At 46.9% G+C, this 17727-nt stretch overlaps 1 protein-coding gene across 1 annotated transcript in view; it reads left to right on the forward strand.

Annotated features, from left to right (window-relative positions):
• The first annotated feature begins 751 nt into the window (after nucleotides 1-751).
• Nucleotides 752-17727, forward strand: part of LOC135074780 (uncharacterized) — a 52176-nt gene continuing 35200 nt past the window's right edge. Inside the window, 17 exon segments of the mRNA XM_063969162.1 lie at nucleotides 752-980; nucleotides 1057-1193; nucleotides 1590-1847; nucleotides 2392-2528; nucleotides 9689-9863; nucleotides 10631-10849; nucleotides 11401-11542; nucleotides 11581-11697; nucleotides 11736-11852; nucleotides 11891-12007; nucleotides 12046-12162; nucleotides 12201-12317; nucleotides 12818-12963; nucleotides 13561-14075; nucleotides 14533-14926; nucleotides 15730-15915; nucleotides 17529-17714. Coding sequence (XP_063825232.1) covers nucleotides 908-980; nucleotides 1057-1193; nucleotides 1590-1847; nucleotides 2392-2528; nucleotides 9689-9863; nucleotides 10631-10849; nucleotides 11401-11542; nucleotides 11581-11697; nucleotides 11736-11852; nucleotides 11891-12007; nucleotides 12046-12162; nucleotides 12201-12317; nucleotides 12818-12963; nucleotides 13561-14075; nucleotides 14533-14926; nucleotides 15730-15915; nucleotides 17529-17714 — 3153 coding nt within the window. The 5' untranslated portion in view covers nucleotides 752-907.

Below are 17727 nucleotides of genomic sequence, written 5' to 3' on the forward strand. Positions count from 1 at the left end.
ATTGGTTCGAAATAACGTAAAGAATTATAAAAAGTAACATTTACTTACCATTCTTATAGATTTCGCACAAATATCTTCGTTTTTTTCGGAGCACTAAAATCACACGTCGCCGTACTAGCTTTGCAATTTGAACATCATTTTTTTACTGAATGACAGTTTCAATTTGAACGGGTGAATGTTGTTTATGGTTGACTATTTTATTGGGAACCGAAAACAAGGAATAAAACACGTAAGTTATTTGGAATAAGAGTTATATTAACGCAAAAGATGACCAAAGTAGTCTTGTCTTAGATCTGAGACATAGCAGTTGACGGGGGTTGCACAGATCTGAGACAAAGCATAGGAGAGGTTAAGAATATCATCACGCCATCTATTGAGCTTTTGAATAATACACAAAAAATATAAATCTACCGCAAGGCCACAAGAGGCGCTTTAGCGCAGGGTTGCTTACTGCGCCATCTATTCGATGGATACAGAAGTGTATTTCTATTTTTAGTCGGGCAACACTCCTCCTGACTTCGTTCAAAAATCAGTATTCTGGAATCTGGATAAACAATTAAAATGCTAAGTGATTATTCATGTGGAAATTTTAATTTAATTTCCACAAATAATAATGATTAACTAATAGTTGCAATAAATAACAATTAAAATTAAGTTACGTCCCGTAGAACTATCGAAAAATAAATATTTTTATTCGTTCAGAAATCGTATCGAACAGAATGCAACCTGTCAGCTGTAAGTAAAAGAAGCTGTCAAATGGTGAATAGCAAAGCAGGAGCGGTAGTGTGAATATTTTTTAATAAATATGTCTTTTTACTTGCTATTCTACAATCATAGGTAATCACCACACCTAGCCTCGGGCCTGAGCACATTCGCAGACGGGAGCCAACATCGTCACCGCACAAAGATGAATCCGAAAGACAAGGACACGAAAATACTTCAAGACATGTTGAAAGTATTCTTCAAAAAGGGAGGAACGGGTGCGTATCGGGTACGGGTCGGGCGGGTCTTGCGGCGGGTGGCCGGGGCGCAGACTGACGGGCGCGTGTGTTGCAGCGCCGCTGCCGGCGCGCAGCGAGCTGGTGGTGTCGGCGGAGCTGGAGCGCGAGCTGGGCGCGGAGGCGCCGCTGCACCGCCGGCTGCGCGCCATGAAGGAGCTCGGCGAGAAGGCGCTCGTCATCCGCATCTCGGAGGTAGCAAGACAAGCCGCATACATTTTTATTGTCATACCCACATTATTATTTCTCATGTGATGGATGCATTTTATTGTGGCACACCTTGTGTGATCGTATAATTGATTTCAAAATCGCATCAGTTATTTTGATGTGCATGGAATTCACATTCAAAATAATGTTTCATTGCTCAACATCAAAACAATGCACTGAGTTTTATCATTGTTATCTGATTACGAGTACCATTTCAATCCTAAAGAAGTTTGATATTTACATAAAAAGAATGTTTTATGCAGAAACTGATGCCGACAAACCGATACTAAAATGTTATTAATGGAAAAGGTACACTTTAAATAACATCAAAATCTTATGCAATAGAATCACACATTACAACATTTGTTATTTCTATAAATAAAGGGTTCAGTGAAAAAGCTGTGGTCCTGCACCAGAGACCTCCTGGATGACCCGAACGCAGAGAACAGGCACGCAGCGCTGGCGTTCCTGCGCTGCCTGGCGGAGGGGCAGGCGGACGAGCTGCTGATCATGCGCACCATCCTGTTCCACTACCTGCGCGACACGCACGCCGCGCACGCGCCCGAGGACGCGCCGCTGCGCTTCAAGCTGCTGCACACGCTCACAAACACGGGAAAAAATATCAAATGCTTTGAAGAACTGGTGAGTCGCTTTGACTTTGTCCAAACGATGGCACATCAACCTGAACACTGTGGAACCTTAATGTAATTGTAATAGGAGCTGTCTTGCAACAAAAGTGTATAGTTTAATGTGCTGTTGGCTGTACCATATCTATTGATTATTTTTAAATATTTTGTTAGACTGTATAATGTATCTAAACACAACAATTTTGCAGTTCTGTTTGCAATATAAATATCTTTTTATAAACAACTAGCAGCCGCCCACGACTTCGTACGCATGGACCCCGTTTAACCCCATCCTTGGATAAAAACCATCCTTGGATTCAACAAACATTAAAAAAAAGAATTGGTCCAGGTGATGTTGAGTTATGCGCTTACCAACACATTTTGCAATTCATTTTATAAGATTTGACATTCTCAATTAAAACTTAGTAGAGGTGCTTTTTATGTTTAATTTGTGGCAACAATAGTAATAAATTAGTGCATTTCTATTATAAGTGTATCTTTGCGCTACTAGTTTTAAAATAAATTATCACCCAGCTTCTAATACAAGATTGTCATTCCAGATAGGAGCATTCCTCTTGGAATGGCTGCCACAGATCCAGAATCCGACACAAATTGTGGAGTTCCTCCAGCTCATAATCAACGTGGTCAAGTTTAATGCCACATACCTTGATGAAGAAATTGTACATGGAATTGTCAAGTAAGCATTTTTATTTATAGTTATTAGAATGTGTCATTAAATTAATATTTTTTTCTATCCAAAACACAAATTATGCAAGTCTATAGAGACCATTAGGAATTGGTGATAGATTCAAAATAAAATAATTATATTATACAGATGATAACACTGCACAACAAAATCGAACTTTTTTTTTTGTTGCATGAGATTTTTCTCTTGTTGTTTACTAATTTAGGCTCGCTGATTTTAAATCTACCCTCAGATTTTTTCCAAAAGCTCTAGTTTAGGAGATACAGGTACCCTCTTAAAATGTACTCTCCATTTGACTGCTGATATCGCTATCGTCAACGTCTTACTAGTTTCTGTTTCTTTTTTTGCAATGACTTCGTCTAGAAGGACCTGTGTAAACAATCCAAATAGATTTGTCACATTTGAGGCAGATATACATTCAAAAAAATCCGTTTAAATGTGTCAGACTTCGTGAAAAATGCCTATTTGGAGTACTTTCAACGGCTGTTGGAAACAAATAACAAGCCCTGGATACCGAATATAGTGTGTAAAACGTGTGTGGAGTCTTTACGATTATGGAAAAATAACAAGAGGGATCCCTTGAACCTTATTAGTCCTATGATTTGGCGTGAACCGTCAAACCACCACGACGACTGTTATTTCTGCGTTGTAAACATAACAGGAATTAATCGCTAAAATCATTCTAAGTGGGTTTATTCTAATGTGCCGTCAGTTACTAGACCTGTCCTGCGTTCAACTGATACACTAAAACCCCAACCAAGTACACCTCAGGTACTGTACTACAGTACGTCCGCACAAAAATGTTCAACGAATGGATCGTTTCGAAAATTGAGTGCTGAGAAGTTAAGAGCGTTTACGCCGTTTGGCGCAAAAACAGTACTTTTTCAACTCGTTACAATCATTAACCAGTAATACTACAAATATGTTATAGGCATAAATAGTTAGGCAATTTCGTCGTCTAAATAGTTAATTGAGAAAATATTGCGATTAGTTTAGCATTTAAGAATTCTATCAAGATAAGTCCACACAGGTTTTGTAAATTTCCACTTTAGCGTCAGTTTACAAGCTGAAATTTTTATAAAAATACTGTGAAAACGATTTAACAAACATTTATATCCTATAGCATAGATCCTTGGGCAAATAGTTATCTGAGAATTTTTTTAGATTTAAGCATTTTACAATAAGAAATCACAAATTAAAAGAACGTGAAATACCCAAAAATCAAAGTGATTTTTTCACCAATATTCTTCCTTTATTCAACACAAAAATAGCTTAATATAATAGAAGAATATCTTATCTAAAATATTTACTTTGAAATTTAAAATAATTCATTGTAATTTTTTTTCTATGAGTATTTGAAAACTACTATAAATCGCCGCGCACGAATCGTTCAAATTCAGTCCGCCTCGAGGCGTTCCAGAGTGAGGTCACGTCGCTCGGTGTTCTGCTGACATGTGTCACGCGTACGTTGATCTTTGACAGGTAGCTGGACTTTTATAGTGTATCCGCAAAATCTTGGTGGTAGATTTTGCGATCACGTGGTAATTAAAATACTTTATTGTTATTTTTCATTACAGTCTATTTTTACTACAAATTCTATTTCAGACGTAATGAAAAATAAAATTAAGTTATTTTTAGCGATGAAACGAAAACGAATGACGAAAATTTGGAACAACAAGTTATGTATGTATACCTACTAATATTATAAAGAGGAATAATACTAATAATTTATTTGCCATAAATAGGTGGTTACAGAATAGTTAATAGGAATGCTCTGCCAGCAGGGTCCCACCTAGTTGTAGGGGGAACATACACAACATATTACAGTCGGAAAATCTTTGCGGTAGGTACCTCGGATTGTAGTTAGTTGGACAGTGGTCATTTGACGGCCACTTGAATCGTCTCACCCCTAAGCTTTTGGCTACTGCCGGCGCACTAAGCCGGTTGATGCCTAATCTCGGAGGCCCGGCTGCACTGAGTCGCTGACCATACTTTTGCGTCACGCGTTATATGGTCCTATATGGGGCTCGAGTATGGCACAGTGCTGTGTAGTCGTGGAGCATCCTACTGTTGAAAAAAGCGCAACGCATGATATCACTGAGGCACAGGCTGAGGTAATTCGTGGATACCGCATAGTATCCGCAGTCAGTCTATTCCCGGTTGTGGACACTGACTATGTCCCTACTGAGGATAAATGGGGAAAAAAATATTGTCATTAGTGGCGACGTATAACAATCCTACTAATATTATAAATGCGAAAGTTTGGATGTCTGGATGTTTTACTCTTTCAGTCAAAAACTACTGAACGGATTTTGTTGAAACTTTACAGTATTATTGTTTATAAACCAGATTAACATAATTATAGGCTATAATTTATGACGATATGTGACAAATAAATTTCAATAAATAAATAAGACGTGTCTAAAAAGCGCAATCTATCGTCATTGGTTAAAATCTACAGCGCTGGACAAACTACTGTTTTTGACGTTCGTAAATATTCATGCGGGGGAAGCCGTGAAACGCCATCTATCAACATGATATCAAACAACAGATTTTACGAACTAAGGAGTAAAACGAGGTCCACGCGTACGAATTATTAATAAAATTAATAATATTTGTATTCATCTGGTCTTACTTGACTTTTACTTTACGTATGTCATGCACGATGACATTTGTGTCAATATTTGTGTACGTGCGTCCCCACTAGGCATAATTGTGATGTATTTTTCTAATTTGTCATAAGTTGTGAGAAAGCCTCTAGCTACAACTGGGAAAGTATGTGTCACCACTGGTGACAATCGATATTATTTATGCCATTTATCCTCAGTGGCGACAAAGCTAGTGTCGACAACCGAGAATAGACGCCAGTTGCGAGGTGACCATAGGTCCCAAGGGGAAATGTACGTGTACGTGCACCACGAGAGGTGGAAACCAAAAGGTAGAGGCTTGAGGATCTAGGCCCTAGAGTGCTGAAGGGTACACCTGGCCGTCAGCCAAATTTTACGTCGCACCATAGAGGCAGTTCTGCCTGTATTAGAGGAGTGGGTGCGACGGCATGATCGCCTCACACAAAGGGCGACCCAGGTTCTACCGGGCCATGGGTGCTTCGGGCCATTCCTCCACCGTATAGGCCGAGAGCCTGTAGATGGTTGTCAGTTAACACTGCAGTCTTGGCACGTGATTCACCGCAGCAGACTGACACGCTCCAACAGTGCCCAGCCTAAGCGAACGAGCGGCGGTTGGAAATGACCTCTCCCTACCAATCGGGAAGAGGCGTGAGATAGATAGATAAATTGTTTATTTGTTGTAACACACTTTTTTTAATGCTTTTAACACACACATTATGTATAGTTGCTATTGAAATTCAATTCAATATCGAAATAAAGTTAGTTAGTCAAGAAACACACTAGGTGACACCACTGGTATTTTGTTACACAGGTTAGTAATAATTTCAACAGTTGCAACATAACAAAAGTGACAAAACAACATAAGATAAAGATGACTAGCGTTTCAAATAGTTCCCTGCGTCAGAGTGATGTGTGCCGCAGCGATGCAAAAAGCAAAGAGCTCAGTATAAACACTACCCTCAAAAGGGCAGAACACTGATTTTCAGCTTTTGCTAGAGAACGCATGAAGCGTACAGGTACGGAATGAACCCGCCGATAAAAAAAGAATAGAAAACAGGAAAAGTTTGTTTTGAATAGAACCGATTTGAAAAAATCTCTCACCATTAAAATTCAAAAATTTTTCTGCTGAACATAGGCTGTATAATATATTCTCAAAATAGTAAAAAACCTTTGATAATTTACTATTTGATAAAGAATTTACGTATTTATTATTGATTAGGACTAATGTATCCACCTAGTAGGAGGCCTGCCCACGCTACGTCTTCCAGCCCGTGGTCGCCACTCGAGAACTTTCCTGCCCCAACGGCCATCGTCTCTACGGCAGGCCTCCTACTAGGTGGACCGACGATCTGGTAAAGGTCGCGGGAAGAGCCTGGATGCGGGCAGCGCAGGACCGTTCATTGTGGAAAACCTTGGGGGAGGCCTTTGTCCAGCAGTGGACGTCATTTGGCTGAAAAGAAAGAAAGAAGAAAGGACTAATGTATACCATTATTTATAATTATGGGGTCGGTGTTGGAAGATTTGAAGATTTTATAGTTTCCTTGAGCTGTCACTTGACAGCCTGGCACACTTTTACGATGGTGGATCAAAGTATTTTGGTTTGACTATAGAGCGTGAGAACACGCACACAGTCATAATTATTTTAGTGTGAATAAAACTAGCATCGAAATTACCTAAACTTGACATGCCACGCTAGACGTAAACGCTCTTAAAAACTGAAATTTTCGATGGACCACAACTTAGAAAATTAATAAACGATGTAAATTTACTGTAAGTATGACAAACGCTGAAAAAAATGCATGGAATGAGTTTGTTTGGTTCGTAAAAAACTTTTTGGGAAATAAGTAGTCCGTCAATTTTCCTGACCACTTCAATCAGTTAGTACTATACTTTCAGCAACTTAAATACGACATGAGCATTAAGATGTATTTCCTTCATAGCCACCTTGATCGAATTCCTGAAAATCTTGGAGATTTAAGCGAGGAGCAGTGAGAACGCTTTCATCAGGATATTTGCGCCATAGAGGAGCGGTACCAGGGCTATTGGAGTGAAAGTATGATAGCTGAATGCTGTTGGAATATCCAGAACAGTAGTAACACTCGAACTCATTCAATAAAGTCACATAAAAGAAAGTTTTGTACTAATTAGATAGTTAAATAAATAGTTATATGACAGAAAACCATGTTTTTTTTGATAAAAATAGCTACCCTAACACATCTGAAAAAGTAGAGCTGCTAGCGAAAATCTAAGTACAGATTTGGAATCAGGGTAGAAAATGCAGCTAGATCCATAAAAAACATTCCATGCAACAAAAATGCTGTTGTGCAGTGTAATACACACTGTTATTTTGCCATTCTGGAACCAACACACACAGGCTTATTTTGTAAACTAGCTTTAGTGCTACTGCACAATTGTAATTTTATTAACAAGATTCTCACAATGGCCTATAATAGAATGATGTTTACATAAATGTGGACAAAGAAAACAATATTCAATGTGAATGTTGTATTTTTTTGTAGTGTGTGAGTTCATTGGTTTAAATAATAGTGAATAAGTTCGAAATAGACTAGACTAGAGTAGATTCAATGCGATGATAGCCTGAACGTCAACAATAACAAGGTGGATTATGTTTACCTACGCGAGATGTATGCAGAGTTATTTTTGAGTGTTTGCGTGTCGCTTACGCCCTTCGGCCGCGGCTGAAGCTGAAGGAAAATATTGATGGCGGCAGACGGCGACCATTGAGCGCGGCCGGCGCCCCAAACCGACTTATGCTCTCAACTTGTCTCTGTTTCGATATTGACAATATTTTATATAAAAAAATTAAGTAAAGTATTTTATCTGTAGTTTTGGTACCTACCCAAGATTTGTTTTGAGGGATTGGAGGCGTGTGTGAAATATCTTGAATATTATTATAATCATCTTTAGAGATTACATGCCTAATGTTAACATTTTTTAATTTCTTTTGTTATTATTCTGTATGTGGGTATATTATTGTCATTTCGAAATTGTTTTAAATAACATAGTTTTCTGTAAAAATACAACAAATGTATTCATTTACATGGTATTTGCCCTTGCATGTTTTTAGGTGTGAGAAATAAGTTTTGTTTTATTCCATCTACCCACTTCTGTTGCTGAACAAAAGCGCCATTGTTCTCCAGTCTGTCAAAACCTATTCCTGATTATCAACACTACTTATATGTAGACTAAGGGCTGGGCAAAGCCAGAACTACATCATTTTATAAAAGCTGAAAGTTTGTCAGCGTATGCTCCCAATATAGGATAGAATGTTGGTGAATCATGAAGTCATCGTGGCTTTGGCAGCAAAAATCTGTCTGGCAAGGAGTTGGAAATGTCAAAACTGTCTGGCTGATGAGGAAACTACTTCTAATTATCGCCCTAATATTTTATACAAAAAATCAGCTTTTATGGTACAACGTAAGCCTAACTTTTACGGTGGCTTTTTCTGTATATTCAATAGACTGTAATTCTACTTACGTTAAACCATAAAACCTGATTTTTATGTATTATATTTGGGCAATGATTAGAAGTTGTTTCCACATCAGCCAGACAGTTTTGACAGTTCCAACTCCTTGCCAGACAGTTTTTTTAGGATAGCTGCCAAAGCCACGATAACCCAAACTTCATCATTCACCAACATTCTATCCTATATTGGGAGCATACGCTGACAAACTTTCAGCTTTTGTAAAATGACGTAGGTCTGGCGTTCACCAGCTCTTAGTCTATACTTAGTTAAAGTTATATCATAAACGATGACCAAGTCAGCAACGAACGCAAACTGGCAACGTGCTTATCGCGTCTCGTGGCTGACTTAGGTCAACGCGTTAAGCCTTGTTCGCGCCAGTCGAGTAATTTAGTAAAGTAACTCGCTTTTATTAACTGAACTACTCGCTACTGACCAAAAAACCGTTCGCAATATGATCGAGTACGGTTTACAAGTGATTAGTGTTTTTTTTTTCTATATGAACTCTACTAAATCGACCGGTTCGGACTCGTTTAGCCTCAGATTTATTAACTCACTCGACTAAATTTTTGGTGTTCGGACACATTTAGTTGCTAAATTACTCACCACTCTCCTAAATTACTTGACCAGTGCGAACAAGGTTAATACTTGAGTAAGTATAGTTGTTGCAATTCACAAAAGGCGAGTGAGCTTTACTTACATGTGCCACCTAATCTCACTACACGCTACTGTTCGTTATTCAAAAGTTTTGACATAGTCTGGTCTGCGAGCACGTAGAATTTTGTCCAATGACCCCAAGTTATCCATCCCTATCGCTCGCGCGTAATTATGTTGCTATCGCGCTCGCACACTCACTGCGGGCGCCCGTCGCACAGTGGCGACAGCAATATAATTACGTGCAAGCGATAAGGATGGGTACTAATGGGTAGCTTGGGGTCATTGGACAAAATTGTACGTGCTCACAGACCGGGCTTTAGACGTACACATGTAAGCATGTGTTGTAAGATATACTTGAGCGGGGCGTGTGTCGCACGTTGCAGCAACGCGTGCTACCTGTGCTCGTACTCGGCGGAGGCGAGCGTGGTGCTGTGCGGGCTGTCGCTGCTGGAGGCGGTGGTGTCGTACTCGCTGCTGCCGCGCGCCGCGCTGGCCGCCTTCGTGGCCGCGCTCTGCCGCACCGTCAACCTCGAGCACTACTGCCAGAGCAGTTGGAAGGTACACCTTGGCACTACTTTATGTCATTCTTTAGCTGACACTATTTTGGCCTTCAGACAGCGACAGACGCGCGGTTGCCGACCAGTTCACAAAAATCTGCATCAACCGCCTCTGTGATCTAGTGTATCGACCTGCTTCAGACGCAGAGGTCCCGGGTTCGATTCCCAATGAGGGCAGATTTTTCTGTTCGGTTTGGTTGGTGGTAGGGCTTGTTCTAAGTCCGCTTGGCTAGCTACCATCATCATTACCTAAGTCATAACAACAATGTTAACAGCATTGTTGTGGTTCCGGCAGTTAGAGGTAAGATGGCCAGTTCCTCCGTGGTTGAGGATTCCGGGTGAAGCTCGCTTCCACCTTCGGCCTGATCATCACTTACCATCAGGTGAGATACAGGCCAAGAGCTTCCTCGTTGTGGTTAAAAAAAAATCAAACCATAATAGCACAGTTACCGCCTTGGTATCCCGCCGATGAGAACCACTCTGAAACCTGGTTACGGTAATAAAAAAACACTTAGGCCCAGAACAGACGGTGAAACGCAACTGCAACGAAACTGCAACTGCTAGTTACTTTTGAGTTGCATCTAAGTTTCTGCCATAGCGTCCGTTGAGAGACCTCACATGACGCGACCAGTTTGAAACTTTCAGTTTCATTCATCAAAATCATCAGAAAGTTGCAGTTTCGTTTCACCGTCTGTTCTGGGCCTTAATTCTAGCCCTGAAATCATAGTTCACAATATCTTCTACTCAATGACTGTTCTGTGTCCGCAGCTAATGCGCAGCGTACTGGGCGCCGACATCGGGCACGCCACGCTGCAGGAGCTGGTGGAAGTCCTGAACAACGCGGGCGAGCCCGGGGGAGGGGCGGGCGGGGGGGACGCGGGGCTGGTGCGCGGCGCCGTGTTCTACATCAGCATGGCGCTGTGGGGCCCGCGCCGCGTGCACGCGCTGCACATCTCCTACCTGGCCGTGCTGCCCGCCTTCCTCAAGGTGAACCACTTCAAGACTCCTGCATACTAGGGATGTTATGGATATGTAGTTTCGGTTATGAATATTTTTTTATTTCGGATATCCGAAAGTTACGGTTACGGTTCGTTCGTTCGTTTCAGCCGAAAGACGTCCACTGCTGGACAAAGACCTCTCCCAAGGATTTCCACAAAAACAGGTCCTGCGCCGCTTGCATCCAGGTACCTCCCGCGACCTTCACCAGATCGTCGGTCCACCTAGTGGGAGGCCTGCCCACGCTACGTGCTACGTATAGAATGCAAATTCCAATAGTTGTCCAACACAGTTCATGCCTTACGAATATAATGGGTACAGAAGAGATTTCTTTGGCATCTGTCACCTACTTTTGGTTCTCGTCCTTTGAATCGGTTTTGATTATCGTTACGGTTATGTATATTTTTTTATTTCGGATATCCGAAAGTTTCGGTTACGGTTACGGATATCCATAACATTCCTGCTGTATACTTCATGACTGTGTAACTTTGTGTGCTAACCTCAATGTATACCTCGCTAATGCGATGTGTTTCTATCCCCAGGCGCTAGAGATCCAGCAGCCCGTAGTGACGTACGAGGTGCTGCTCGCCATCCAGAGCCTCGTGACGCGCGCGCCGCAGGAGCTGCACGAGCCCGCCTGGGACTCCGTGCTGCACATCATCCGGCGCGTGCTGGAGCAGGACAGTCAGTACACTGTATACATATACTCCAGCGGCCCGTAGTGACGTACGAGGTGCTGCTCGCCATCCAGAGCCTCGTGACGCGCGCGCCGCAGGAGCTGCACGAGCCCGCCTGGGACTCCGTGCTGCACATCATCCGGCGCGTGCTGGAGCAGGACAGTCAGTACACTGTATACATATACTCCAGCGGCCCGTAGTGACGTACGAGGTGCTGCTCGCCATCCAGAGCCTCGTGACGCGCGCGCCGCAGGAGCTGCACGAGCCCGCCTGGGACTCCGTGCTGCACATCATCCGGCGCGTGCTGGAGCAGGACAGTCAGTACACTGTATACATATACTCCAGCGGCCCGTAGTGACGTACGAGGTGCTGCTCGCCATCCAGAGCCTCGTGACGCGCGCGCCGCAGGAGCTGCACGAGCCCGCCTGGGACTCCGTGCTGCACATCATCCGGCGCGTGCTGGAGCAGGACAGTCAGTACACTGTATACATATACTCCAGCGGCCCGTAGTGACGTACGAGGTGCTGCTCGCCATCCAGAGCCTCGTGACGCGCGCGCCGCAGGAGCTGCACGAGCCCGCCTGGGACTCCGTGCTGCACATCATCCGGCGCGTGCTGGAGCAGGACAGTCAGTACACTGTATACATATACTCCAGCGGCCCGTAGTGACGTACGAGGTGCTGCTCGCCATCCAGAGCCTCGTGACGCGCGCGCCGCAGGAGCTGCACGAGCCCGCCTGGGACTCCGTGCTGCACATCATCCGGCGCGTGCTGGAGCAGGACAGTCAGTACACTGTATACATATACTCCAGCGGCCCGTAGTGACGTACGAGGTGCTGCTCGCCATCCAGAGTCATTGCTGTCGCGAGCAATGTTTTCTGTTTTTGGGCATATTGCTGCGACACTAGCCCCGCTCCCTTTTCACATCTCCCTTTAGTTTCAGTGATCTGTGGAGGATACATTTCAGACATTTGCTAAATAATATCATAAACTATAGTCTGGTCCGTGAGTACGTAGAATTTTGTCCAATGACCCCTAGCTTAGCTACCCATCCTTATCGCTCGTGTGTAATTATATTGTTGTATCGACTGTGCGACTGGCACCCACAATGAGTGTGCGAGTGCGAGTTTAGGATGAACACCTTTTATAGTTATGACACCTTTTATGACATGCAACTAAATGTAAAATTAATTATATTATATGTATGTGTTTTGGACCTATCTGTAAACATACATTTTCTGATAATAAATAAATAAATAGTTAAACATGGCTCCCTGTCCGCAGAAATGTTCGAGCCGCCCAACGAGCTGATCCACACGTGCGCGCACGCGCTGCTGACGGCGCTGGAGCAGCTGCAGGACGGCGGCCACTACTGCGGCGACCACGACGCGCTGCTGGACCTCGTCGACTACTGCGGACACGACCGCCCGGTGCGTGCCCTCAAGCCGTGTACAGAAAGAAAGCTGGAAACTTGTAGGCGCTTTGGTCCGTTCTACACAAAGGAAGCAAGTTGAATGGCATTTTAAATGGCAGCTTCTAGCGCTGACCAGCGCGTGTTGAAACTTGTCGGCACCGTTTAGTGCTTATCGGCGCACGTTCATATATCTTCCTGCGCGGGTTACCAACGCTGTTAAGCGCCGGTAAGCGCTTATAAGTTTCCAGCTTTCTTTCTGTATACGGCCTCAGACCGTATTCCCAGCCCCAGTGTTGTAATATAGGTACCTACTCATGAGATGAACCACTGTTCCACACGCCAAACTCAATTACTGTTCGATTCGGCTGAGCTGAAGATAGTCCGGTCGGTTTTTATCTTATGCAGGTTAAGTTGAAACACGCTACTTGAACTCGAATAGTGTGACATTGTGCACATAGATAACTGCCACGTGTGCACTTTGGTCGAAAATTTGTACCTAGATTGACTATGATACATAATAAACGTTCTATAAGATTTAAATACACTTGATATACTTTGCATTCTAGTTACTTAGACGATATACTAAAGCGAGAGATGTGTGTTATGGTCGCAGGAAGCGTCGGCGATGCGGATGATCACGGCGCGCGCGGCGGCGCTGAGCGCGGTGGGCCCGGCGGGCGCGGCCGCGGCGCTGGCGCTGGCCGAGCGCTACCTGCGCCGCGAGCCGCGCACCGCGCTGCGCCTGCACACGCTCGCCGCGCTGCTCGCCTTCGTCAAGCGCGACAGGTACGATCACGGCGCGGCGCTGGCGCTGGCCGAGCGCTACCTGCGCCGCGAGCCGCGCACCGCGCTGCGCCTGCACACGCTCGCCGCGCTGCTCGCCTTCGTCAAGCGCGACAGGTACGATCACGGCGCGGCGCTGGCGCTGGCCGAGCGCTACCTGCGCCGCGAGCCGCGCACCGCGCTGCGCCTGCACACGCTCGCCGCGCTGCTCGCCTTCGTCAAGCGCGACAGGTACGATCACGGCGCGGCGCTGGCGCTGGCCGAGCGCTACCTGCGCCGCGAGCCGCGCACCGCGCTGCGCCTGCACACGCTCGCCGCGCTGCTCGCCTTCGTCAAGCGCGACAGGTACGATCACGGCGCGGCGCTGGCGCTGGCCGAGCGCTACCTGCGCGTTGTTGTTAACGTGATTACATGTAGTCTTTAAAGGTGCGTGCCATGTAACTCCCTACTACTGAAATCATATCAGATCTAAGGGCAGAAACTGCGTTAAGCGGGCCCCGGCGCGGTTTCATACAAAGTGCTCCGTCGCGGGCACTCGCCCGGGGGACTTTCGTATGAAACCGCGTCGGGGCCCGCTTAATGCAGTTTCGGGCCTAACGGACGAGCTGTTCTCTTCGATACCATTATTTCATTATTAGTCATTGGTCTCTATTGCAAGAGCACGACCCTTCTCACCAGAGGCAGGAGCTTATGGCCTACACTCCCCACGCTGGCTTTGGGCACGGGTTGGTGAGGCACATTTTCGCGCAATAGCGTATTCTGAGTTTGGACTCGTGAGAGCTAATGACGTTGTCCCCCGCAGGCTGGTGTACGGCTCGGAGCTGGTGGAGCGCGTGGGCGTGCCGGTGCTGAGCGCGTGCGCACAAGACGCGGAGCCCGCCGTCCGCGCGAGCGCCGCGCGCGCGCTGGCCGACCTGGCGCGCCTGTCGCCGGCCGACTGCACCGACCTCATCGACCTGCTCGAGCGCATCCTCAACCGGCCCTTCACGATATACGAGGGGAGCGCGGGGCTGGCGGCGGGCGCGGAGACGAGCGACTGCAGTCTGGCGGCGGCGGGGCTGCTGCGGCTGCTGCACGACAAGCTGCCGGCCGCGCCCGCGCCCGCCGCGCGCGCGCTGCTCGTGCTGCTCGACCACCTCGACCAGCACTACAAGCGCCCCGCCGTCTTCCAGCACCACCCCGAGATCCGACTCAAGGTCGGTACTGACTTATTAGTTCTTAGAAGTCGACCTTTAAACCTTTACCTGGTAGTGGCAGAATTGTTGCCACCATATTTTGAACCTTATTGAGAAAACATAAGATACAAAACTTATGAAAAATATTTTTCTCTATACCAGTTAAAGGGTTAACTTTGAACTCCTCCTATGTTCTACACAGGAATTGCAGTGGCGGGGGGAACGTGAGACGACTGATGACTTCTTAGTTGTTTTTTTTAAATTTTAAGCATATAAACATGTAGCATATTAACTTTTACTGTTACAATTTATTTATTTATTTATTTACAATGATCTTCTTCTTATCGTGTCAACAACAAACCTACAGAGTGTCAGCCCCAAATTCCGCTACAAGAGTGGCGTTGTCAGCAGCATTCATTAAATCCTCCTGCGTGCAGTTGCTCGAGGTACGACATCATGTGCTTCATTGACTGTGTAACAGATTAATCCTTCAAGGCCCGCGAATCTAGACACAATAGATAATCAATTGTTATGGCATTAATGTATGCCGTCTGGGACTTTAAAGGTTAACTACCGACCGACCATAATTAGGAACTCCTCCTAAGTTCTTCTGATTAATTTCGTTGCGGGTCCAATGACAGTTTATTCCCCCGGGACAAACTTGACCTTATTTGGTTGGGTTTTTGTGGCGGTCAAACTGTAGATCCTGGCTACACAGGAGTTGCAGTGATGGGAACGAGAGGTGGGAATAGTCCCGTACCGACCGACCTGCGTCCGAAGATACAATGATACATAGCTGTAACGCTTGGAATTATCCGTTCCAGATTCTCGAAATGGTGTTCGGACTGCGAGCGAACGCATTCAACTGCGTGGGCTTCTGCTACGACGCGGCCGGCAACCCGGTGCACGGCGCCGCGGCCGCGCGCGTCCGGCCGCTGTGCTCGCCGCTGCTGCAGTGCGAGCCGCTGTGCACGCGCGCCATGGCGCCGCCGCAGCGCGACCTGCCGCCCGTAAGTGTGCCATATATCCAACCCGGTGCACGGCGCCGCGGCCGCGCGCGTCCGGCCGCTGTGCTCGCCGCTGCTGCAGTGCGAGCCGCTGTGCACGCGCGCCATGGCGCCGCCGCAGCGCGACCTGCCGCCCGTAAGTGTGCCATATATCCAACCCGGTGCACGGCGCCGCGGCCGCGCGCGTCCGGCCGCTGTGCTCGCCGCTGCTGCAGTGCGAGCCGCTGTGCACGCGCGCCATGGCGCCGCCGCAGCGCGACCTGCCGCCCGTAAGTGTGCCATATATCCAACCCGGTGCACGGCGCCGCGGCCGCGCGCGTCCGGCCGCTGTGCTCGCCGCTGCTGCAGTGCGAGCCGCTGTGCACGCGCGCCATGGCGCCGCCGCAGCGCGACCTGCCGCCCGTAAGTGTGCCATATATCCAACCCGGTGCACGGCGCCGCGGCCGCGCGCGTCCGGCCGCTGTGCTCGCCGCTGCTGCAGTGCGAGCCGCTGTGCACGCGCGCCATGGCGCCGCCGCAGCGCGACCTGCCGCCCGTAAGTGTGCCATATATCCAACCCGGTGCACGGCGCCGCGGCCGCGCGCGTCCGGCCGCTGTGCTCGCCGCTGCTGCAGTGCGAGCCGCTGTGCACGCGCGCCATGGCGCCGCCGCAGCGCGACCTGCCGCCCGTAAGTGTGCCATATATCCAACCCGGTGCACGGCGCCGCGGCCGCGCGCGTCCGGCCGCTGTGCTCGCCGCTGCTGCAGTGCGAGCCGCTGTGCACGCGCGCCATGGCGCCGCCGCAGCGCGACCTGCCGCCCGTGCGTATGCCATATGTTAGGGATGTAATGGATATGTAGTTTCGGTTATGGATACGGTTACGGATATTGGAATAATTTTATACCGGTTACCGGTTCGGTTACGGTTATGGATATCTGTGCTAAGAATAGAATACAAATCCCAATAGTTGTCCAACACAGTTCATGCCTTACGAATATAATGGGTACAGAAGAGATTTCTTTGGCATCTCTATCTTTTATCTTAAGGGAAAAAACTCATGTACTTTAAAATTCAGCGTAGGGACTTGCTTGACTCTGCTTACATCCGAAACTATCCGAAACCTTTGAATTGGTTTCGGTTACGGATATTTTTTTATTTCGGATATCCGAAAGTTTCGGTTTCGGATATCCATAACATCCCTGATATGTATCACACACGTTTCAGTCCCGTTTAGGCTGCCTGTTACACTGAAAATGATCAAGGCCGTGGAACGGAGTGAAGTTAAGAACTGTGTCTGTCCATAGCCGCGAAGCTAGATAGTGGAGATGATGCAAAGCGGAGTTATGTGTTTTTCCATGTATGCAACGAATCATAGCAATTCAGGCAGCGGTTTTAAGTTCTATTTAAGCTACTGTAGTCTGCGAACACGTAGAATTTTGTCCAATGACCCCAAGCTTATCACTCGCGCGTAATTATATTGCTGTCGCGCCTGTGCGACGGGCGCCCGCAGTGAGTGTGTGAGCGCGACAGCAACATAATTACGCGCGAGCGATAAGGATGGGTAGCTTGGGGTCATTGGACAAAATTCTACGTGCTCTCAGACCGGGCTTTAACTTATTTGCTTATTGCGTTACAGGGCGCTTGCGCTGTGGGCGCGGGGCGCGCCGCGCGCGCGCTGACGTCAGCACTGACGCGCGAGTGCGAGTGGTTCGTGCTGGGCGCCGTGCTGCGCGCGCTGCCGCACCTGCTGCACGCGCGCGCGCTGGCGCTGGGCCGCCGCGCGCACGACCTCGACCTGCTCGCCGCCACGCTCTGCGCCATGGTGAGTGACCAGC

The sequence above is a fragment of the Ostrinia nubilalis genome, chromosome 9 (assembly GCF_963855985.1).
Source record: "Ostrinia nubilalis chromosome 9, ilOstNubi1.1, whole genome shotgun sequence".
Lineage (NCBI taxonomy): Eukaryota > Metazoa > Arthropoda > Insecta > Lepidoptera > Crambidae > Ostrinia > Ostrinia nubilalis.